The sequence below is a fragment of the Emys orbicularis genome, chromosome 16 (assembly GCF_028017835.1).
Source record: "Emys orbicularis isolate rEmyOrb1 chromosome 16, rEmyOrb1.hap1, whole genome shotgun sequence".
Lineage (NCBI taxonomy): Eukaryota > Metazoa > Chordata > Testudines > Emydidae > Emys > Emys orbicularis.
The window spans coordinates 17,003,799-17,029,284 of record NC_088698.1 but is presented as its reverse complement, the minus strand read 5'-3'; the positions used below and the strand labels follow the sequence as shown (position 1 = coordinate 17,029,284).

The following is a 25,486-nucleotide window of genomic DNA, read 5'->3' as shown; positions in this document are numbered from 1 at the left end:
TTCTTCCCTGAGGAAGAATTTTTATTTTCTTCCCCCCATGTAAAAGTTTGCAAATATGAGGGTGTGTTCGTTTTTTCCCCCCCAATTTAAATCTCTTCTAACAGTCTGTGGAGAACTGTGTGTGCATTATGCGAAACCTTTCATATCACGTCCACAAAGAGGTCCCAGGAGCTGACAAGTACCAAGAGCTGGATGCAAATCAGCCTACCAGCACAGGAGGCTCTCAGAAGAAGAAGAAAGATGACGCTGGCTGCTTTGGAGGGAAGAAAGCTAAAGGTTTGTGTCATAGTGGTCTCATAAATAAGAGTGATTCTTGGAGTCACATTGCTGTCTACACCCCTGCTCCTGCAAGCAAGCTTGTGTAATTTCCTAACATAAGTAACTTCATTGGCACCAGTGGGACTACTCACATGAGTAGAGTTATACAGTTGCATGTTTTCTAACTCTGTGATTCTATGTTTGCAGGATTGGGGCACATGTTGATCTTCCCTGTTCATTATTACTAACTATTTTAGGAACTATTCTCTCATTGATACGTATATGTAACCTCCATTTAACAATAGTGGGTATGTGCACTGAAGTATGACCAGCCCCTTCATGTCCACTGCTGGCGAAGGCTGATGTGTTCAGCGTCTCATCATGTGCCAGTGTCGCCTCATGCATCAAATCCCCTGAAAGTTTCACATTAGTTCCATCCATCTTGCTCCACAGCATTTGCTGATTTATCTGGAAACAAGCCAAGTACACGCTAATTTCCATGCATGGTTGTCCTGTCTCTGCCTGTTTCATATTTTTTAATCTATCACATTTTTTTTAAAAAGCACAACACCATCACTCTTACATTCATTTAAATTGCAAATGTGATTCTAGTAGCTTTTAATTGTCAATCACTTTAGACCTGTTCTCTCCCTGTTGGGCACGAGTGTCACAAATACATTGCATCTCAAGAGGGGATTAATAAAGTCTCAGTAAACCTCCTTTTTATCTTCCTTTCAAATACTGACACTCAACTTCTATAGTTCCTCATTAGTTTAGGAAATTCAACTTCCAGACAATTCTCTCTTAAAGTTTTCAAGTTGGGCACACCGTTCTTTGTTTGTGTGTACTCAGATTACTATAGGTAGCCAAATACTGTTTGGGTTTTTTTTTAATGCTGATAATTGGCCAGGTATGGAATTGCTCTAATTTGAGTGCACAAATTTGAGGGCCCTAACCTATAGTCCTAGGTTTAAAAATTTAGTCCCCCCCACATATACTGAACTTAAATATCTGGTGTCAAGTTGTTCTAGTTCAGTGTACTACAGTAGTTATTGTAGTATGTATCACAGTAACCACAGTCTGTCTTCAGCGTGACCTAATACAATTTTAAATAAAAAAAATAGGTCTTTAGCAATTGGAAAAACTCTTTGAGGAGGCAGAAAACATCACTTGCTTGGCCAGGACTTATACAGTGTATATGAGAAAAGGTAATATGATTTTCTTTACAAACAATTAACTTATGCTCACTTGAGCCATCTGCTCTTTCCATTTGTGGGTCCATATTATCCTGCCACTTGAAAGCAATGCCATTGGGGTGGAAGCATGTGAAAAATACATCTGATGTGTGAAATATATTCCCTGGGGGGGGGGGGGGGGGGAAGAGGGAGGGAAGAGAGAGAGAGAGCATGATTGTTGAGATCTAATGATTTTCATCTTGATGAGTGAAGAGCCTGAGGACTTCTAAATGACTGCTCTGCTCTTGTATGTCAGATATCTGTCCACTTCCCATAGGACCCAGTGCTATATATGTACTCTGTCAGTATATGGTTTCTGAATTTATCAGCCAAAAATTTTGGGATTGTATTTTAGGGAAAATGGGGGTCAAAATCGTGAGGGACATGGAGTACAAACTGCAATTGACTTGAGTGAGAGATGCAGATACTTGATGGCCTTTCAATTTTGGCTCACAATGTTTTTAGCAGAAAATCCCAATTATTTTTCCCAAGCATGTTTCAGTACTTTTCCCATGCAGCTCTCAGCTGTAAAAATTCATGCTGTTTTCTAGGATGGAATTGACTAGTAGCAATGCAGAGCTCCCAGCTGGTGATGTGCAGATCAGAAGGGTTGAGAGGAACAGGCAGGCTTAGTATTTAAAAAAAATAAAAAAAATCTATTAGTAAGTCTGCTTTTAAAAACATAAATAAAATAACCCTTCTCTTACTTGTAAATTTATATGAAAATCTAGACTAAAAATTTCTTACTCTTCTCAGTCTAGCACTTGAAAATAGATCATTTCTTTTGTCCTTTTTTTTTTTTTTTTTTTTTAATCTTATGATGTTTTGTTGTTTTATTTCATGGTCATTGATCATAGCATTTCAAACACCTCTGCAAAGGGCTAGTCTGCCTCCTTTCCCCCGCTACCTTCAGCATTTTTGGAAATAACTAAAAAGAAAAAGAATCTTCAGGGGAAAAAACACTCTTTCAACAGGAACAAGAGGGAAGGGCTGGTCACTTGTTTTTATTAGTGAGATTTAGTGCAGCCCGGTAAATTTCAGGTTTGATTCTGTGCTGTGAAATTCTGCCTCTTTGTGATTGTTCCTTTGTATCTTCTTCCTTCCTATAAACTTTTGTTTTTCCTTTACTGCTTTTCTGGTAATTAGAGGAGTGGTTCAATCAAGGTGAGTCCTTCCAGTACACTCTTTCCAACATTGCCATAATCTCCTTCCTTTCTCCTTTTACATGCAAGGATTAGAGGTGGCACAGTGGCCTCACTGACCCAATACCTGCAATACAGGGGTTAGCTCTGTGTTTCCCTGATGCTCATTTCTGCTGCTGTCTCTTGGAGATCTCTTAGGTGCACACAAACTGCCCATCTGATGAAGGAGCTATTTCCAGTCTTGTTGGTGCTATTTGGAAGGGGCCACACTCAGTAAAGAATACAGGGCCATATTCATCCAAAGTGTAAGCCCACTAAGTGCATGGAATTGCACTTGGGAATTTGGCTCTATATTCATGTGCTAAGGGAACAGGTAAATGCATATGGCCAAATTTTTCTCACCAAGGCTAGTGAGAGACATAGTCTAGTGGTCTGAATGTGTGAGTGGGCGCCAGAAATCCCTGTTCTAATCCCAGCTCTTTACTAACTCCATTTGTCATCCTAGGCAAATCACTTAACCTACCTGAGCATCTGTTTCCCCCTCTGCAGAATGAGGCTAATGCTTACCTCCCTCACCTGGTAGTTTTGAGGATTCGTTAGTTCATACAGTGGCTTGAAGATGAAAAGTGCTGTTCTGTTTATTGCCATTGATTTGATGGTGGCTGCTGGAATGGGATAGGTTTCGGGTGATGATAAGTGATAGTTGCTGCTGGCGCAATGGACTGAAGAGGGCTAGGGTGAAAAGCCAGTGGTGGTCTGCAGAGTCATTAGGGAGACCCCGCTTTCTAGCTTCCCACTAATCAGGCCCTGGAACAGGAGTGTTGCTAAGTTGGAACTCAGCCCCTGAGAGGAGCAAATGCCTCATGTCACTTAACTGGGCATTTTTCTAGCTGATGAATTAGCAGGATGTTATTAACTGGCCCTTATGGGGCTCTTTCCCTTTCAGTTCTTCTCACCCAGAAAGATGCTGGCTGGGGATTTTGTCCTTGAGGGAAGTGTGGTGTAAAATGGAAGGGGGACATGGGCTATCCTTTGGGCTTTTTCAGGGAAGCATAGAACTGTTGTGGGAAAAACACTGAAATATTAGTCGTAAATAACACAGGGTCGCATCCTGAAGTCCTCACCAACTTTTTAGAAAGCATTTGACCCAGTGAGGATGACAGTACATGAGCCAGAGTAATGTTTTTGATAAGTCCTTATGTGAAGGAAGACGCTTTAATTTCACGGTTTATATGATTGTAAATCATGTATTACACAAGCAACTTTCCTGCCAGGCTGCTTTCCCACACCAAAACACTGTGCCAGCTACTATAGCCTGGCCCCAGAAAACAGGCCTCTCAGCAGCTGTATTAAAAGCTGCCTGTCTTTTGGTGAGGTTCTGAGCTGGGCTTCAGATCTGACAATATCTTCTGCGTGTCAGGGGTAGGAAGGGAAACAAATCTATAAGCACAAACTTTGCACTTTAAATCTTTTTGGTGTCATCTGCCAGTGGAATCATTAAGTATCACTTTGCTCCGTGACGGTCACTGCAGGAATGGCTGAATTTATCAGGGGCTTAGGGCTGAACTTTTGTAGGACAGGGCTGATCTTACATTGTAAGTTGTGTGTGACATCAGTTGGGGAAGAGATTCATGTCATCCAATTTTGTAATTCTGATAAAATTATGAATGGATTTTAAAATTGGTAAATTTAATCCATTTTTACACGTGCCCGTCCTCTCATGTGGGTGCTGCCAAAACCAATTTAAACCAATACAACTCAATGGTTCAAAAAAGGCCATAATTGTATGAACCTTCCCATCCTCATGCAGACTTCTCTTGGCTCCTCCCCTACATCACAGACTTCTCCTTCCTAATCCGCTCCTCCCCACAGGAAAAACCCTGGAAACTTTAGATGCCTTGCAACATGATCTGCAGTTTCCCAACCCTGGTACTTGGTGGACCAGCAGGGAAAAGTCCTCACTGAGAAAATAATGCTTTCCCTTTAAACTGCCAGCTGATTACAACTGCTGTCCTATCACATGAGAAGAGAAGCTGTTTCTCATGTGGCCATGAGGCAAACCACTGAGGGCTTCATAGGTGAAAGCCAGCACCTATACCTTGCCCAGAAATTGAATGGCAGTCAATGAGGATTACAGAGGACAGGTAGAATGCTTTTTGCTGTGTGAAATACTGCTTAATAAACAGGCAGTTGCACTCTGAAGCCTAAAATAGGTTCTGTGTTACCTGTGTAAACTGGGTCTTCAGAGATTATGCACAAGAGTATCTTGTTTGAATTTAATTAACAATTCAATTGATGATGCACAAGAAGGAGAGGAATCGAGCTCATTTTCTTACCGTGCTAACTCGGCAGGGCTAACAGGAATAACAAAACCAAACCGTATTTTAAAGTAAATAGGGCTTTGAACAGATCTGTTCAGTAAGGTGCCACTTTTAACAAGCTTATTTTCAGAGTAAAACTGCCCTGAGTTTGAAACTTGCCAGTGCTAGGGACACAAAACTTAATGGCCTGCAGTAAAATTATTACCCAAACTAAATTCTTTAGATAAAATGGAGGCTAGTTCCTCTGTCTTCATTTAGAGCTTTTCTTTTCCCAACACTAATTTTAAGCCACCCTCCCTTCACTGTCCCTCTTTCCCTTTGTCGTGGGATTTTTCTTAGCTCTGAACAGTCACAACCAGAGCAGGGTTTTCAGCTGAACAGCCAGGCTCAACTGTCACCATAAAAAGTAACATCCTATCATAATGCCTGACATTTTGTCTTCCTCTGTGTGTCACTAGCTCCCCAAGCAACATATGACTGAGTTTTTGCATGGCCCAAGAATTGGAGTGAGGGTTTAAGGCTATCACTAATTCCCATCCCTCATTTTAGCAAAGTTATTTTTCAAAAGGAATGGAACAAAATGTGGTGGTATGAACTTTTGGCAGATAAGAAAATGGGACTTCATGGTCTGGTACAACTAAGAAAACATACTTTTCAAACCAACAAAGCTTTAGATGCATGTTTCCGGTGTCTGATACAGAACAAAAGGGGTAGCCATATGCAGTGGTGTAGGGGCAAACCGTAGTCTGTCGAGATGAATTTGGTCGGCAATTGTCATGTTGGTAAATGTTTTTTAAGGGACTGATCCAGTTACATTGAAGTAAATTGAAGGGCTCCTACTGACTCCAGTGGAAGGTGAAACAGGCCCTGAATGGTTTGGGAGCTGTTAGTTTATTTTGGAGCCAAAAATATTGACAAGCTAGTGATGCTTCTTGCATTTCAGACTCCTAGGTCTTTCACATCTCATGACCAAGTCCTACAACACAGCCGGATTGCTCACTACATTATATTTTCAAGTGCTTTGTCCTGTATGTTTTTAAATGTCTCAAGTGATGCAGCTTCCAACTCTTCATGTGGGAGATTATTCTGCAGTCCAGTAGATGCACTGCTAGCTTGCTTAAATTGTGGTGTTCCGAACTTCATCCCATTGCTCCTAGTTAAATTGCTTTGTACCATCCTAAATAATTCCTTTCCCGTCTTGATTATTATGCCTTGTGAAAAGTAATTATGTGATTGCCCCCACACTTAGTTGTTAACCAGAGCTAAACTGTAAATATTGTAATATTTCCTCATAAGTCCTCCAGCCTTTTGCTTTTCCTTTAAAGTCTCTCTCCAATCTGTCAATGCTTTTCTGATAGTAAGGAGCCCTGAAGTCAACACAATATCAAGGTGTGGTTGCCCCAGAGCAGACTGTTTCCTTCCTCCCTCCCTCTTAGTAGGGGGAAAATGGTGAAAATTAAACCATCCTTCCCCATCTTGCTATTTTTGGAACAAATTGATAAACTAAACAGTACTAAGTCACCAGAACCAGATGGTATTCAGCCAAGAGTTCTGAAGGAACTCAAATATGAAACTGCAGAACTATTAACAGTGGTACATAACCAATTGCTTATATCAGTTTCTGTACCACATGACTAGCGGATAGCTAATGTGATGCCAATTTAAAAAAAAGGCTCCAGATGTGACCCTGGCTATTACAGGCCAGAAGTAAGCCCAACATCTGTACCAGGTAAAATTGTTGAAACTATAGTAAAGAACAGAATTATCAGACACACAGAAGAATGCAATGTGTTGGGGAAGAGTCAACACGGCTTTTGTAAAGGAAAATCATGCCTCTCCAATCTATTAGAATTCTTTTGAGGAGTCAACAAACGTGGACAAGGCTGATCCAGTAGATATAGTGTACTTGGACTTTCTGAAAGCCTTTGACAAGGTCCCTCACTGAAGGCTCTTAAGCAAAGTAAGCAGTCATGGGATAAGAAGGAAGGTCTTCTCATGGATCAGTAACTGGTTAAAAGACAGAAAACAAAGGAATAGATGGTCAGTTTTCAGAATGGAGAGAGGAAATAGCTGTGTCTGCCAGGGATCTATACTGGGACCAGTGCTGTTCAACATATTCATAAATCGTCTGGAAAAAGGGGTAAACAGTCAGGTGGCAAAATCTGCAGATGATACAGAAGTACTCAAGATAGTTAAGCCCAAAGCAAACTGTGAAGAGTTATAAAGAGATCTAACAAAACTGGATGATTGGGCAACAAAATGGCAGATGAAATTCAATGCTGATAAATGCAAAGTAATGCACAGTGGAAAACATAATTGCAACTATACATACAGAATGATAGGGTCTAAATTAGCTGTTACCACTCAAGAAAGAGATCTTGGAGTCATTGTGGATAGTTCTCTGAAAACATCCGCTCAATGTGCAGTGGCAGTCAAAAAAGCTAGCAATGTTAGGAACCATTATGAAAGGGATAGATAATAAGACAAATATTATAATACCTTACAGTGGAACCTCTGAGTTACGAACACCTCACGAATGGAGGTGGTTTGTAACTGACCAAAATGTTATGGTTTGTTCTTTCAAAAGTTTACAACTGAACATTGACTTAATACAGCTTTGAAACTTCACTTTGCAGAAGAAAAATGCTGCTTTTAACTATCTTAATTTAAATGACACAAGCACAGAAACTGTTTCCTTACCTTGTCAAATCTTTTTTTAAACTTTCTCTTTATTTTATTTTTTAGCAGTTTGTTTTACACAGTACTGCACTGTATTTGCTTGCTCTGTCTGTCTGTTGCCTGATTGCATACATCTGGTTCCAAATGAGGTGTGTGGTTGACCAGTCAGTTTGTAACTCTGAGGTTCTACTGTATATAAATCCTTGGTATATCCCCACCTTGACTACTGTGTGCAGTTCTGATCATTCCCTCTCAAAAAAGATACATTAGAATTGGAAAAAGTACAGAGAAGGGCAACAAAGATGATTAGGGGATGAAACAGCTTCCATATGAGGAGAGATTAAAAAGACTGGGACTATTCAGCTTGGAAAGAGATGACTATGGGGGAATGTGATAGAGATCTATAAAATCATGAATGGTGTGGAGAAAGTGAATAAGGAAATGTTTTATGTGAAGGGAAAAATAACGAGAACGAGGGATCACTCAATGAAATTAATAGACAGCAGGTTTAAAATAAACAAAAGGAAGTACTTTACACAGTGCACAATCAGCCTGTGGAACTCGTTGCCAGGGGATGTTGTTAAGGCCAAAACTGTAGCCGGGTTCAAAAAAGAATCCTGTAACTTCATGAAGGATAGATCCATCAATGGCTATTAGCCATATTCTGGGTGTCCTACGCCTCTGATTGCCAGATGCTGGGACTGGATGATGGGGGATAATTGATAATTTCCTTGTTCTGTTTATTTCCTCTGAAGCACTTGTCACTGGCCACAGTCGGAAGACAGGATACTGGGCTACATGGACCATTGGTCTGACCCAGTATGGCCATTCTTATGTTCTATTTTCAGAGCCCTGAATTCAAAGCCTGAATTCATGCATGCACCAGCAAGCCCATTTTTACATGGGTTTTGTCAAAACGTCCAGCGTGCTACCTTCTGCTAAATTAAACTTCCTTTAAATTAAAGTTAAGGTAATGGTATGAATCTGTCCATGTCCCTTAGCCAAGTATTTAAAGCACAAAATCATTTCCCTTGGTTTCTAATAAGCAGCCAAAATTACATTGTGTTGATTGAAGGGCAGTTTAAGGTTATTTGCCATCCTCTTTGCAATATATTAAATCCAGGCCTTCCTGCAGAACTATTTAAGCAAATAGCACTGAAAAGGGGGCCCATTCTGTTTCTCTCTGCACCTCATCCTTGTTCCAATGTATAGCTGTTCACAGTGAATCTAGTAGTCAAGATGTATCTTCTTCTAAAAAACAGACAAAAAGCCTCATGCAGCTGGAAGACATGAGGCAAGAATTTTTGTCTACATTGTTTATAAGGGCACAATACACTGGATTTATGAGTGAGGAAAATAACTTGACAATGAAGCTAAAGGGCCTGAATTTCAGAGGAGTTGAGCTACCCACAAGACTCACTGAATTGAAGGGAACTGCAGATAGTCGGAACCTTTGTAAATCAAGCCAGGAGGTGTGCAGTTTTGTACCTAAATTGCTCATACAGACACAATGGCTACATGTGCGGATTGAAGGCTGAATATATACAAATAAAGGAGATTTTATTGTTTATTTTCTGGTCCTGTTACCACCTGTCATACTGTAGATGCACAGTACAGTAACTGTTCTATCCATTCACTGAAACACTTTCTCATTTATTGTCCTATTTTATGTACAGGAAAGAAAAATGGAGATCTGGACAGGAACTTTGATACACTTGATTTGCCCAAGCGGTCCGAAGCAGCAAAAGGTAATGCACTAATCTGGGTATGTGCTCTTGAAAATAAGGAAAGCGGGCGGTGGGGATTTTTAAAGGGACTTGCAAATTGAGCAAGATACAGTGCTTATACCTTTATTTTGTACTCAGTTGAAATAATAGATGCATGTCAGTGTGCTGCTTCTCTTCTCATGTACAATACTCGACTACTCATTTTGTGACTGGAACCCATGTTTTTTCCCTGGATGGAGGCACTTTCACCCAACTTTAGGCTTAATCTGCCCCCATTATCGCCTGTGGCCAGTTTAATCAATAGAAACCTACATCAGAACGGCCATACTGGGTCAGACCAAAGGTCTGTCTAGCCCAGTATCCTGTTTTCTGACAGTGGCCAATGCCAGGTGTCCCAAATGGAATGAACAGAGCAGGTAATCCATTCCCTGTTGCTCATTCCCAGCCACTAGTTATGTTTGCCAGAAGCTGGCTGGGAATGGGCAACAGGGGATGGATCACTTGATGATTATCTGTTCTGTTCATTCCCACTGGGGCACCTGGCATTGGTCACTGCTGGAAGACAGGATTCGGGGCTAGTTGGACCTTTGGTCTGACCCAGTATGGCTGTTTTTATGTAGGTTTCTATTGATTAAACGGCCACGGGAGCTAATGGGGGCAGATTAAGCCTAGGGTTGGGTGAAAGTGCCTCCATCCAGGGACAAAACATGGGATCCACTCTCAAAACACAATTTTGCACTTTCTCCACAATAGACACAAGCATAGGGTGTTGTGTAGAGCAGGAGACATAGGAGGTTATTTACAAGAGCTCTCCTCTTCCCTTCTACACTTTCCTTGCAATCCGCTTTTCACTGTCAGCTTTACAGTTCACCACTAGTTCACATTAATTTAGGTCTTTTGGAGGTTTTATGTCATCCACTGCTGGTTGAACTTCCCCTGATAATGGTAATTTTGCCTGCTGTAGTCAGCTTTTCAGGGCATCCAGAGACTGGAGGCCCAGAGGGAGATTTTGATGGATTGTGCTCTGGTTTTCTTTGGCATTGTGTGTGTATTTCAGCTGTTGGGAGAAGTGAAATCTCTTCACAAACATTTGGTGCATAGTACTCTTTTCAGCGGTAATTTGGGGATCTCCTGTGATTTTTACTGCATACTGCCATTTTTTGCAAATCTCAAGCTTTCATTTAAAATAAAAATGTTTGTGTTTCCGTTGCAAAGATACAGCCTTTGCCATGCAAACTGATGCAGTGCTGCCCTGTAAACTCTGCCCTGCAGAAAACTCTCTTCTGTGAACACCAGTCACCTAAATGAGATGTGACTGTCAAGATCTAAGTGGGTCTAAATGAAAAGAATTAATACACACAAGCATTTTTCTCATGTTCTTTATTTAAAAAAGGAAAAGAAAAAAGGTAAGGAAAATGAATGAAAGAAAATGTTAGCTCCCCCACATTGCACATATAGTTTATACTGTGGATAGGGAAGCAATGTGGCCTAGTGGATCGAGCACCGAATTGGGACTCCGGATACCTGGATTCTATTGCCAGCTCTACCACTACCTACTGCGTCACCTTGAGCAAGTCACATCTCCTCTCTGTGCCCCAGTTTCCTGTAAAATGGGGATACTGCTATTCACCTCCTTTATGAAACACCTTGAGATTTACTGAAGCACCATATAAGATTAGAGTGGTGGTGTTATATATAGTTAAACACTTAAATTTTTAACTAGGAATCAAGTATTTTATGGGCAATGAGACTGAGTTATTTATGAACTGACATATTGGCCTCAGTCTGTATACTGGTTTATTTATAGACGCAGGTTGGCTCTCTTTGCTAAGGAAACTGTGGCTGTATCTTGCTAGACTTGTGCTTCAGTACCAGTTTTTTTCTGGGTCTAATCGTGCAAGATACTCAGCGCTCCTTGAAGATGCAAAGAGCCTTCACACACGTACTGATTAAGGGCTGGGCTCATGATTAGGTTGCAGAGCAGAGAGACCTTTTAAGGATAAAAAATTTAGGCTGGGCCTGAAATATGTTCTAGGTGGTTTTTAAGTGCTTAAATGAGCACTTTACTTTTTGGACAAATGGGTTTGATAACTACTTGTTAGAGGATTGAGAAATCCAAAGTAAAAAAGGAAAGTAGAACCAACTTTAAATGTATGGCATAAGGCAGGCCTCAGCCCTTTAATTTACTGCTAAATGTGGTTGCAGTGTGGGTGCCAGGCAGAGAAGAATGGACACACACAAGATTTCTACAGAGAAATGCATCTTGTGCAAACATTCTATTTTCTTTTTAAAGAAGAAGGAAAAAAAAAAGCTGGGGGTGGACTTTGCTGACAACAGTGTTTTGTGGATGTGCCTGCTGGGAGTCACGACTGTGTCTCATTGCCTGTGCAGTGTTGTAGCTGTGTTAGTCCCAGGATATTAGAGAAACAAGATGGGTGAGGTAATATCTTTTATTGGACCAACTTCTGTCCAATAAAAGATATTACCTCACCCACCTTGTCTCCCTAATCTCCTTGCCTACACAGCTAGGCTGCTGAGATTGTGGCTGCTAAGATTACATGTTGTTCAAGAGGTTTTCTTTGATAATTTTGAGGAACCCAAATTTAATCTATACGGATAATGCTAGTCTGACTACATATCACATACTAGATTAGGTCAAAAGATTAATCCCATCAGCATTTTGATGGATGATACCTCTTGGGAAACGAGGGACAGGAAAAAACCATTTACTGAAGTGTACTTGAGGAGGAAAAACAAATTAACGTTTATGACTTTTTCTTTTCCTACAAGAAGTTTCCTGCAAAACAGCCAGTTTACCCGATAGTTCCTGGGTCCTGACGGTTCTAACAAGATTGCTGCTATTTTGAATTGTTCAGAAAGATAAGCAAAATAAAATTGCAGTTTCAAAACAGTTTAACAGCTCAGGTCAGATCTGGGCCATGGATCATAATTGACTGTGATGAAATCAGCTTTCAGCTGAGGCAGAATCTCATTTTGAAGATTGAAAAATCATGCAAGTTTTAATGATCAAATGCATTTGGTTTGAGTGACACAAGGAAGTGCTTTTTCAAAAACCAACAATTATAGATTAATCTGTTTCATGTATTATTAAAGCCATATTAAAGTGAGTCTTCTGTGGGAATCTTTATGTGAGCAAACGAAACTACAGTAGCTAATAAGAGCTGTTCATGCAGAGCAGCAAATGAACATTGCGGTAGTTAACAGACTATTGGGAGACAGTGCTGTTAGGTTTTCTGAATCTTAAAGTCAACTTCCCTAGGGTTCATTGGGCAAGCTAAGGAGCAGCCTTAAAAACTGCTGGTCACAATTCCCTTATAACAGGGGTTCTCAACTTTTTTCTTTCTGAGGCCCCCCCCAACAACTGGTTTTATGCATATAAAAGCCAGGGCCAGCATAGGGGGTAGCTAGCGGGGCAGTTGCCTGCGGCACCATGAGGCTAAGCTGCTCAGGCTTCTGCTTCAGCCTCAGATGGCGAGGCTCAGGGCCCTGGGCTTCAGCCCCACGCAGTGGGGCTTTGGCTTTCTGCCCTGGGCCCCAGCAAGTCTAATGCTGGTCCTGCTTGGCGGACCCCCTGAAACCTGCTCGCAGCCCCCCAGGGAGCCCCAGACCCCTGGTTGAGAACCACTGCCTTATAGAAATGTGTCATAAATGTAATCATTGGGTTCAGTTGATCCAGTGTTCATGTTGGCTTTAAGAAACTGTGAACTAGGAAAGGAGCAGTTCTACTTGCAGATATCTCTAGAAAGTTAAATTGGTGTCCACAGGACCTTAATCACAAATCTCTGCCCAATGAACAGCTGAATGTGTTTAAATGGAAATAGCCATAGGTTTTGGCACCTTTTCTTCAGTGTCTGGTCAAGACAACCTATAAACAAGTTGGTGTATTTAAAAGAGAGAAGCAGGTTCGGGGTGACTGCCTGGCTTTGTTAGTGTATTCTGCCCTGGGATGACTCATTTGGTTGCCATGTGGAATGGAACTGGTGATATAATGCAATTTTTCAAGCAAGGATCTAGTGTCTTAAAAATGTGAGCTGCTTTTCGCCAATGGCTGTTCATTTTTAAATGCATATCAGACTAGCCTGTAAGGACAGAATTTGCCTAGCCTTGGATCTCATTGAACATCTGTGACTTTTCCCTGCCACGCTCTCTGGCGGGAAAACACTTCCAGCTTCAGGCTGCTTATTTGTGGATAAATCTGTTAACATGGTGTGGGACGGTGCACAATGTTTTCAGAAATGGTCCCATCTAATAGAAAAAGTCTTCTGTGGCATTGTCCAGAGTGCTCTGCCCATAGTGGGAAAAGAAGTCTAAAGAGTAGCTTTTCCCTGTTTCCTCCTCCTTGAAGGACATGGCTCATCTTTCTGACAGGTGGGGGTGGGGAGATAAGCTTCTGATGGCTGGAACTGAGGAGAGCCCATGTGAGTCAGAAGGGAATGGGATAGAGTGCTAATGGGAAAACATGATTGTTAAACTGGGGCAGGTCGTGAGCAAAATGCCCATTTCTAGTCCATTGTTAGAAAAACGATGTTGCTAAAATCCTTCATCATTATAAAGTAGGTTGACAAAACTATCGGCTAATTGTCTCCTCTGCAGAGTGTCCTCTTTGGCAGTGAATATCACAAACAATGCAAGTATTGATTTCTCCTGTGCAAAACTAAAAAAAAATAGTAAATACAGCACAGCATGGTGCCTTTGCTTTGCTTTTAGAGCCCTTACTTCTACAGGTGTTAAGGTGAAAATAAACTGAGCAGACAATAAAGGGGAGAACACAAGAAGTGTGTGTGGGGGGGGGGGGGGAATATGGTGTCATTCTGTCAGTGAAGGCTGCAGCTGTAGTCGGAATAGCAGATTGGTGAGATAACCAAGTCTTTTCAAGAAATCTATTGAGGGGCTTAAGCCCTCTGGAGTTGGTTTAAAGTTTTGTGACACTTGTTGTCCTGGAGTGGTTAAGTCCTTAGACTGTCCATCTCTTGGGCAAGGGGCAGGGAAATCCTGTCCATTAGTTAAATGTCTCTGATTTGCTTTTCGATGCAGTCAAACCTGGTTAATACTAATTCAATTGAAAACTACAATTTATTTGGATTAAACAAACCATCAGCTTTTAGTACATGTGTATAATGGCATAATATAGGTTGCGGTTAGATACTCGGGTATTGGAGATGGGCCCAGCTCTGGGGTTTGGTTCATCCCATTAGGGAGACTGGAAGTATTTGGACAAAAGAGGGTTTGGTCAGGTCCATCTCTACCTGATACATGAACTAACGGATGAAATTGTTATTCACTTATCTCTAGGTTTGTTTGGCATGACTTGTTCTTGAACAGTAATTTCCCTCTTTGACTAGGTTACTGGCCTAGTCAGTAGACATGATATATCTTGATTTTGACACATTGCCACATAAGTCTCATAATCAAACTAGGGAAATGTGATCTAGATGAAATTGTTATAAGATGGGTACATAACTGGTTGAAAGACCGTATTCAGAGTACAGTAATTATCAATGGGAGGATGTATCTAGTGGGGTCCCACACTAGATCTGGTGGGTCTGGTATTAGTCAAAATTTTCATCAATCACTTGGATAATGGAGTGAAGAGTGTGCTTATACAATTTGTGGATTACACCAAGATGGGAGGGGTAGCAAATATTTTGGCAGAAAGGATTAGAATTTAAAATGGCCATGACAAATTGGAGAAGTGGTCTGAAATCAACAGGATGAAATTCAATAAAGATAAATGCAAAGAAAGGAAAAATGAAATTCTCAAATACAAAATGGGAAATAAATGGCTAGGCAGCAGTATTGCTGAAAAGGATTTGGTGGTTATAGTGGATCGCAAATTGAATACGAGTCAACAACGTGATGCAGTTGCAAAAAAGTCTAATATCATTGTGGATGTATTAACAGGAGTGTCGTATATAAGACACAGCAGGTAATTGTGCTGCTCTACTCAGCACTAGTCTGAGGCCTGACCTGGAGTACTGCATTCAGTTCTGGGTACCACACTTTAAGAAAGATATAAACAAAGTGGAGAGAGTCCAGAGGAGAGAAATAAAAATAATAAAAGGTTTCGGAAACCTGACTTGTGAGGACAAGGTAAAAAAACAAAAAAAAAATTGGGTATGTTTAGTCTTGAGAAAAGACAACTGAGGACCGATAAGTCTTCAAATAAAGACAAGGGTGATCAATTGTTTTCCATATCCACAGGAGGTAGGACAAGAAGTAATGGGCTTAATCTGAAGCAAGGGAGATTTAGGTTAGATATTCGAAACAACTTTCCAGTGATAAGGGTAGTTAACCTCTGGAATAGGCTTCCAGGGTGGTCTCTGTCATTGGAAGTTTTAAAGAACAGGTTAGACAAACACTTGGCAGGAATAATTTTAGGGGTACTTAATCCTGCTCATCATAGGGGCATGACCTAGATTGCCTCCTGTGGTCCAGTCCATCCCTATGATTATTTTGTTCTTAACTGCTATTTAATTGCAACAGTTTCCTATAGAGTAGGATGAAGGTATATAACCTAGGTCCTGAAACTAAAGCTATTTAGGAATGGAACAAATCTGTAATGTCCTGTTAACAAGTCTGTGCTGCTGCAAGAAGCCGTTTGTGAAAATGCTGAGAGTATTTGAAAACTAGTTTGAATTTGTGCATGTGCATTTACCCTGAAAGTTTATGGATATTGGTGGATGAGATTTTGGATCAATTTGCTAGCAGATGAATTTCTTCTCCATCTATATCACAATGATCAGTTGCTTTCTATCTAGTCTCAGAGTAGCAGCCGTGTTAGTCTGTGTCCGCAAAAAGAACAGGAGTACTTGTGGCACCTTAGAGACTAACAAATTTATTAGAGCATAAGCTTATCAAACTGTCTGTACTGAGCTATCTTGATTATCACTTCAAAAGTTTTTTTTCTCTTACTTAATTGGCCTCTCAGAGTTGGTAAGACAACTCCCACCTGTTCATGCTCTCTGTATGTGTGTGTATATATATCTCCTCAATATATGTTTCACTCTATATGCATCCGAAGAAGTGGGTTGTAGCCCACGAAAGCTTATGCTCTAATAAATTTGTTAGTCTCTAAGGTGCCACAAGTACTCCTGTTCTTTCTATCTAGTCTGATACTATGAACAGATTTTCTATTCCAGAAGGTGAGTGTTGAAACTGGCTAATAAATCTTTTGTGTTGCTGCCCATAAGCAACTGAATTTAGATTTCCTGGTAGTTTCAGAGTAATGATTCTAAGCTAGTATATTACAAAAATGCTAATAATTTCTCTTTGACTAAAGGTGTTTGTGTGCGGTGAAAGAGAGAGCAACTTCACTAACAGTTTTATCTTGATTATGGGTTTGTGAATAAGATTAGCCGCTGCTCTAGCACTTACTGTCACTTTCGTTTGATTTCTTTAAAACCTTACAAGTTGATTCAAGTGTTCGTGTGCCCTTTTCTGACTCCTTTCAATCATTAGTTTTGACTGCAGTGTTGTGAATAAATGACTGACTGACTGATAATGGTACTATCCCCACATCTCCTCCTCCTGCCAGTGGAAGTTGTAAGGCAAGTTCTTCTCAATCTCTCAGCATGAGAACATGTAACGTGTTATTACATTAACATCTTCTAAGTATTAGGCACATGAAATTGAGAATTCCCATCAGAATTATTAAGTATCTCATATTTCTGTTGCTTTTCTAAGTACAATGTTCATTTTAGTCCCCTGTGGTGGTCATAATTTACAAAGCAGTGTAAGACGGGCTCATCTGTCTTCCAGTATCTTGAATCAGAGAAACTTTATTACCTTGCATAGGAGAATCCCCTGTGTGGCCTTCCCTTGATAAACTTTTTTTCCAATCTGATACATTTAAATTCTCATCTCCCCTCATGTGCCAGGAATTTAGAATGTGGGAACCAGTTGGTTTATGCTTCATTACTCAAAACTCATTCAGTTAACCCATTGATTGTAATTTAAAAGTTGGCTGATTTATTCTGGATTGTTTTTTTACTTTTTCATTCCCTTTTGGAATGCTTCCATTGACCCCCGGTTTCTTCACCACTGCTTTGAAATGTGGCAATGAATTGCTGTTTGGCCCACTGAGCTTGGGTTATGGAGTGCCATTCAGATGGAAACTTTAATTATTTTGCAGACCTTTAAGAGTCTCTAAAAATAATTACACATGTCATGAATCATAAATATGACTGAAACTGGGGATGGTCTAGACAGTATTTGGTCTAGACAGTATTTGGTCCTGCCATGAGGGCAGGGGACTGGACTCGATGACCTCTCAAAGTCCCTTCCAGCCCTAGAATCTATGAATCTATAAAGAGTCCAGAGGACCGTAGACTACCATGTGGGTGTCCAACTCAATTAGCTGCATTCCAAACAAATTATGGGTCTGATCTAAGCCCCATTGAATTAAATGGGCTTTACATCAGGCCCTATAGTAGTCTGAAGAGAATATCTAAGTTATTTGTTTGACACTATCACCTGTGTGTTCACCTTCTGTTTTCATGTATGGGAGCAGACACACCAAGCTCTCATTAGCAATAAAGGCTAAGCAAAACTGATTTTTTTAATAACCCTTTTTGCCAGTTGATTTCACGTGATTTTCTGTCCTCGAATTTCCACCTCCTCACCATTGCCAAACAATATGTAAAAATATGTCAAATCATATAACGGTTAATGATGTACTAACCAAAAAAGGTGCTGAGTTTGGACATGTAACTATAATATTTCCATCGACAGAAGACCCTATCAGGCCAGACGTTCTTACATAGCTCTTCCAGGGCTGGCATGCGACTCATCTCCCCCTTGGAGTTTAGTGGGTGGACCACCCTCCTTCCCAGTGTCTTTGAGAGGCCACTGGACAGAGCTATAGTTCCACCTCAAATGATGGGACTCTTTCCCCAACACAGCATCAGGGAAGAATATGCAAAATACAGCTGCTCCAACTGAGTGAGTCTTAAATAGCTTCTATTCACCCTCAGCCAATCAAGGAGCCAGGACTAATGCCATGTGACTTATTGGACTTATTGCAAGCAGCCCAGTTCAAAATTCAAAAAAGCACCACAAAAATTTGTTGTAACCCACATTAACATAATGTGGCACCTTCATACACACATACCCCCCTTAGTGACAAATGACTCAGTTACCTTTTACCTGAGGCAGGTACCAGCCATGCTGTTAGCAGGGGTAAGTTGGTCACAAATTGTTCAGTCACCTTGATCTCACATTCTGTTCACGTTATGAACAAAATATCATAAATAAGTCAGTTGCATAGAATTGTTCCACTTGCGCAAACTTTTCATGAACTCAGAGCCAGGCAAATGTTGATGATCAGTTTCTTCTGTAACCAATATTTTGTCCAGCTCTATTAGTAGTCACCAGAGATGTGTCCACTTGCATACTGAGAAGATGCTTCTCTATTCTCTGCCTTACCTAATACTCCTACTTGTCTCCCAAGCCACCTACCTGCAAAAATAATGCTGTATTTTTTTCCTGAGTTGAATGTTTTGTGACCCTTGCTTGGGTGATGGCAAAGGGACAAAGAGAGAGAAATCGCAGCAGAAAAAGTTGCCTAAGTATGTGTGGAAGGATCAGCTGCTTAGTAGGGATCTATTGAAACAAGCATTCTTTTTATAGCCGTGAAATCGAAATTCATCATTACCATGTAATAGGGTAACTGTATGTTGCAAATGACTGTCCTCAGCACTATTATTTTCCATTCCATTCAGGGTGTATTCTGACATAAATGGATTTTAAAATCAGTAGTACAACTGTAGCTTTTATTAGGCTAGTTTGTTAGGATTATCTTCCCGACTGCATAGATATCATCATTTGAGATGGAAAATGCCATTATTTTGTCATGACATTCCTTGTCACATTTGTTATTCTAAATGCTTTATTGTCCTACAATACAGTGTCAATATTAGCTAGTAGGTTTTGTGGTAGATTTCTGACTGCATCTTAATCATACAGGGCTGTTGAGCTTCCTCATTAAAACAATCTTCCTGGGTACTAATTCACAGTCTTGTCTTGCAGGGAGCTCCCGTTGCTACACAGATGTTGCATAAAATAAATCATTAGCACAGCTCTTAAAAGAAATCCTCCTTGCTTGTTTGCTTTTATGCAGGTAGTAAGCACTGAACAGCTTGGCCTTTGAAGCGTGGCGTCCCTGGGATGACCTCCATTTTCCACGTAGATCAGCTTGGTAGCAAGAGGTTTAAAAAAAAAAAAAAAAAAACCAACAACCTGTTTTAAACAGATATTTAACTAGCTGGAAACAGCTGGTTGTCCCCAAGTGGCTTGTTTCACCATAAGAGTAACAATAGGTTTTTCTCATACATTTTCAGCAACAAAAAATATAGGCTGGGAGGGGACTGGGAGAGGCAGCAAGGAGAGGCTTCTGGCTGGCAAGAGCACAAGTACTTCGGAAAGGTGACTGATGCAGTTTCCATGGCAGCAGTGCTGTAAGAATCTTGCTTCCTTTCTGCCCCGATGTATAGTGTTGCTGCTGCCGAATCCCCATGCAAAGGATTCCCTTGGGGTTTCAGCTCTGCTGAACTCAGCAAGAAAACGCACTGCCCTGGCGTCTCCGTTTATATAACCTAATGCTCGGTTGTGTCTGTTCCTGAGCTGGGAGACCACAGGAGGTTGCCAGCCTCTTGCTGGGTGTCGCTGTTCTTGGCCATCCCTGCCCTTGCAAAGTGCTTTTCAAAATAACGTTTTCTGTCCTTAACCTCCACAGACTGCAAATAAAGCCCTTTCCTTCCTTAACCACGGAGTGGCGTCTGACCCCAGTCTCATTTCAAAATACAGTGCAGACTTTAACCACTCCAGAAACTGCAAATCTGCAAAGTGGTTTTTTTGGTTTGTTTGGCTTTTTTCACATGAGGTTGAAGGGTTTTTAAAGGATTAACCACTGAACAGAGAGCATGATCACCAGGGTCCTATCCTGCAAGGTGCTGAGGTGACTCCAAATGAAGTCAGCGGGAGCTGAGGGCCTGGTACAGAGCACCTGGAATACACAGATCCAAGGAAATGAGTGCAGGGGACTGGACCAGATGACCTCTCGAGGTCCCTTCCAGTCCTACGATTTCTAAGAAATGTGTTTCAGCCGTTGGATGCCAGAAGAAAACTAGGAGAAAAATAAAACCCAGCTGACACTTCCTATTAACACTGCTTCAGAGAAACCCAGGGGGAGGTGGGGCAGGTGGCTAGTGTGGCTGCATTCTAGAAATGCAGCTTCAATAAATGTTTAATAACAGAGAAATAGCAGATGAGTCTATTCCAGTTTATTCAGGCTTTGTATCTTTGTCCCTTGCAGACTAGCTCACCAAGCTCCAATAGTCATTCACAGTGCCTGCCTCCATGTTTTTAACAATGCATCTGTTGTTTCCTTTATGATCAGAATGTGTGAGCATTCTTTCTTCTCATTCTTATTGAAGCCTGCCGTGTTTGTGTAAGGTGATGGGCTTAGAGTTCCGAATGAAATCTCCCAGCAGGCCATTGAGAATGGATACTAGGATTGCTTGCTATTGTCCTCTAACACCTCTTCTTCTCTCAGAGTCTTGCTGAGTATTTAGATTCTGTTCTTCATTTTACCAGATAGATGATGTTAATCTTTCAAAATTACCTAATGTGCATATATATTCAGGGACAGAGATTCTGGGAACTTCTCGTGGCGTGTCTACATAAGCACCTATTGCACAGCAAGCTGGGGTGTAGATCTACAGCACTCGAGCGTGCCACGCACCAAGTGTACGTGAGGACCCTGCTGATGTGTCCTACAAGTTCCTAGTGCACTTTGACGTACTGCTGTTTTAAATTGAAGTAGGTCATTGCACAGTAGGGAACAGTTAGTGCGCCCTCAGCCGGGTCCACATGGATGCTTAAGTGCGTGGCGCTCTGGAGCGCTGTAGAGCTACACTCCAGCTCGCTGTACAGTAAGTGCTTATGTTGACATGCCCTTAGAATCTGGCCTAGATTGTAGCCTCTTAAGGAATAAGAGTTTAACCCCTTGTGAAAGAAATACTAAGCAAAGCTACTTCGGATGCACACATGAAATAAAGTGGCTGGGTTGAAAAAGATGCGAATTGCAGCACTCTTCCATCCGCAGGAAGGTTTTTCCAAAGTTGGGCCTGTAATGTCCAACTGAGATTCCTCTCCAGACTCACAGCGAAGACTGTAGAACAACCAGTGATAGTGAAGGTACATCCACACTCATCTTCTTCTTCTCCCATATTCTTAAACGTTAACATTTCCTTAGTGGGGAAAAACCTGGCAGTCTGAGACTAGATATTCCCCCGGCCTCTTCAGATTCTATGACCTGTGGCTCTCTGGGGACTATATAAGAACTTATTTTCCTTCACAAGTCAGTTCCCCAATCTCTCATGCCTGAGGCTGACACCCAAGAATATAGCTTTAGTATAATAACTAGCAGTACGTTAGAGAAGCAAGGATCCCCAGTGGTAAATTTCCTTTTTCTAACATTGATGTGAATTTGTGGCCAACTTATAAATTCATGGAAAATTAAATTTATAATGCATGTGCTTATAACATCTTAAACTAGCCTGGCACAAATAAACTCATGGAATAAAACAGCCTATGAGTACTCAAACAGCAGGTGCTCCACTGCAGCACAAAGTAATTATGGGAGCCATAAGGGAGGAAGTATGATATAGAGTGTTCAGCAAAGAAACTCTTGAGATCTGATACCAGCCCTGCTACTGACTTGCTGAATGGCCTTGGGCATGTCTGTTGACCTCAGAGGCTATGTCCGTATTAAGCATATTTTCAACATTTTACGCCATTGCATTAGACTGGCTGCTGGTGTTGTTTAACCTTGTCAGAGTAGGTAGATGACATGATAGTAAAAACAGAAGCAGCTGCCAGTGCTTTATCTATAGTAGAACTCCCACCATTCCTGGCACTGCTGGTACTGTAATGGTGGGAAATCTTAATCGAAAGCTCAGTATAGACCCAGTCTTGGTCAGTCCTAGATGATGCTTATTTACCACGCAGAAGTGTTGAGGCTGGATTGAGTAATTTATGGTACATGGAGTGTTTTGAAAATGTAAAATGTTATGAAGTGCTTAGTATTTTTACTGTTTGGGCTTTTAATGGTTTTTCCCCTCTATTTTTTATGGATAGTGTAACGGGGCTCACTCTCCACTCTGGCGCCTCTTGCTGGTTGTCCTGGGGATTAGCTCTGCATGTTAGTGCGCCCTCTTTGGGTGGTGCCTCGCCACCGTCACTCCTGCTCTAGGACCCACGTCTATCCAAGGACTGTGGTGTCCTCTTCAGCCACACAGCCCTCCAGATGTGCTACACTCTGTGCTCCCCCCTTCCGGGGACAGACAGTCTGCTGTTCAGCCACTTCCCTTAGTGGCTACTGCAGCAAATTGTCTGACCACTTCCTCGTGGCCCCAGCATCCTCTTTGCCCTTGCCTCAGGGCCTCAGCCTGCAAACCCCAGCAGCCAGCCAGGAGCAGTGTCTCGCTCCCCCAGGCCCTGCTAACAGGACTGCTCTGTCCAGGGTGCTGGCAGTTCTCTCCGCCCTCCAGAGACAGTCTTCCTCTCTGGGCTCCAGCAGAGAACTGCCTTCCTCAGCCCTGCAGCTCCCTTTTTATATGGGCCTGCTTGGCCCTGATTGGCTGCTCCCTTCAGCCCTTCTCTGATTGGCTGCCTCCTGTGCAGCCTCCTGAGGGCTCTATTAACCCCTTAGAGCACAGTGTGGGGCAGGCGCCCATCACAAATAGTTAGTGTCATTTATGATGCTCTACTCTGTGTGTGTAAATCTATAAATAAAATTAGAGCTTTAGCAGATTGACCAGGTTTAATTTAGTTATGGCAACATATGTTGCCTTACAATTATGAGACAAGCGACAGTATTTTAAAACTTGAACCACTAATGTGTATTTGCATTTCCTTTTCACTTGAGATTGAGGTACGTGGCTACCATTTCTGAAGATAAAATAGATACCACTGGAAAGTGACAGCTGTCAGGTTGCCACTGCTGGCTGTTCTGTTTTCTCCTCTCCTCCCAAACTACCCTGTGTTGTGCATTGCTGCCTGCTTGGCTGAGAAGAGTTAATATTTTTTTCCTGTTCCTTGGTTTGTGTGTGTGTTTTTGCATGTCTCATTTACCACTTCTATTCTACAAGTAATTATAATAGTTACTCTAAAATACAATGACTGTTATTACAGAGTCCAGCGCATTATGCAGATGCTCTTATAGAATTGTTTATAAAATGAGAATGTGCCAAGCAAGTCTGCCAGGAATGAAAACAGAGGACATGGAGGGAGAGGTGCATTTTCCGCATCACTGCAGCTGTCTCAGTCTTGGGACTTAGTCACAGTGGTGAAAAACTCTGCCTGTCCATCCAAAACGGTTGGATTAAGTAGGATTCCTGCCATGCTATTTCTTCAGTTTCAATTAAGCAGCAACAACAAAAGCTGTACAGAAGACTATTCCATTTAGTATAAGTGTATTTAAAATACAAAGCAAAACAATGGAGTTGATGCTTCTAAGAAGGGTGAATATCAAGAAGTTGCCTAGCCAACATTATCACAGAGCAAGGAATATGCACCACGCTGCTGCTGCCAGTGTGTGGAGATTAAATTGACTTGTCGAAGTCCATTACAAAAACCTTGTTGCACAAAATTAGGGGTGTCTCCTACTGTCCATCAACAATACTGCAGCAAAATTTTGCTGACAAAGGCACTCGTCAAACTCAGAGCCTGGCAGAAAGCTTCGGAACAGCTGAGGCAGAATGACCGTGCTGCCTGGGATGCCCTGCCAGATTATCAGAAATACTTTGCAAACAAGCAAAAGAAACTGTTAGAACTCTGGATAAGATGGTAAACTGAGTCCTCTGGCTGTCCAGATGGGAATAGAACATCCTGGATAATGTTTTCAAAAGGTCTAAGTTACTCAGGCACTTTTGAAATTGGGACTGAGGCTCCCAAATCTCTTCAATCCTTTTTAAAAAAAAAATTGTATCCCGTGACATTTCTCTGGAGAGTATAGGACACCCCTATCCTCCTGATCGACATGTTCCGCAGTCCATGGTTTTGCATGAAGTATGGCTGCACACTAAGCAAAATTCTGCACTGTAAAGAAAGGGCGTGTGGTCTAGTGGATAGGACATGGATGTGGGGAGTCAGGATACTTCGGTTCTCTTCTCACCACAGCCGCTGAAGGTACTGAGCCACTGCAGCTGGGGCACCGGCAGCTCATGTAGACGTATTGGCTTTAGTAATCAAGTAATCTAGCTAGCTCACTAAAAATAAAAGTCAGGATGCTATGGTGTCCTCACTTCTGTTTTTAGTGAGCTAGCAAGAGTACATAACTAGCTTGGGTATGTCTGCATGAGCTGCATTCACGGTGCCCCCCTCCAGCTGCAGTGGAGCCTTACCTTGGGAGTATGTTTCCAGCTACGTCTGAAACTGGTGCCATGAAACCCACAGTGTGGACTTCCCAAGGAAGAAAGTTCTTCTGAAAGGGAAGACATTGGCAAAGTTAGGGCTGGTCTACACTAGGGCAGGGATCGATCTAAGATACCCAACTTCAGCTATGCTATTCGCGTAGCTGAAGTCAAAGTATCTTAGTTCGACTTACCTTGCGTCCTCACGGCGGCAAGTTGACCGCCGCGGCTCCCCCGTCAACTCCGCTTACTCCTCCTGCCGAGGTGGAGTATGGGTGTCGATTGGGGGATCAATTTGTCGCATCTAGATGAGACGCGATAAATCGATCCCCGATAGATCGATTACTACCCGCCAATTCGGCGGGTAGTGTAGACCTGGCCTTAGTTAGAATTGGCAAATGACTAAGGAGGAGACCAGATCTGCTCTGTGTGGTATGGACGGGTATAACTGCTTACGTCAGCAGCAAAAATATGTTTTTATTGCCTTTCACTTCAATTAGCCTTGCAGAGCCAGGGGAAGGAGCTGAATTCCTTAACTAAATTCCAACTGCATGGCCAAATTGTCAGATTAATTTAGGGCAGAATTCAGGCCACAGAATTATTACTGAGTCATAATGTGCAAAACTCTCTGCTGACTATCAGATCTCAGCTTGACTTTCAAGGGAGTTAATAACTTACTTTTGCTGTGAT

General features: G+C 41.7%; 1 protein-coding gene across 3 annotated transcripts in view; it reads left to right on the top strand.

The window, feature by feature from the left end:
- ARVCF (ARVCF delta catenin family member) overlaps positions 1-25,486 on the top strand; it is a 231,435-nt gene that overhangs the window by 171,160 nt on the left and 34,789 nt on the right. For 2 of the 3 annotated variants that reach the window (XM_065417503.1, XM_065417504.1), the window contains exons 7-8: positions 105-276; positions 9,312-9,383. In XM_065417503.1, coding sequence (XP_065273575.1) covers positions 105-276; positions 9,312-9,383 — 244 coding nt within the window. Of the gene's footprint in view, positions 1-104; positions 277-2,639; positions 2,658-9,311; positions 9,384-25,486 lie in introns of all 3 variants that reach the window. The other variant, XM_065417502.1, reaches the window with a different exon arrangement.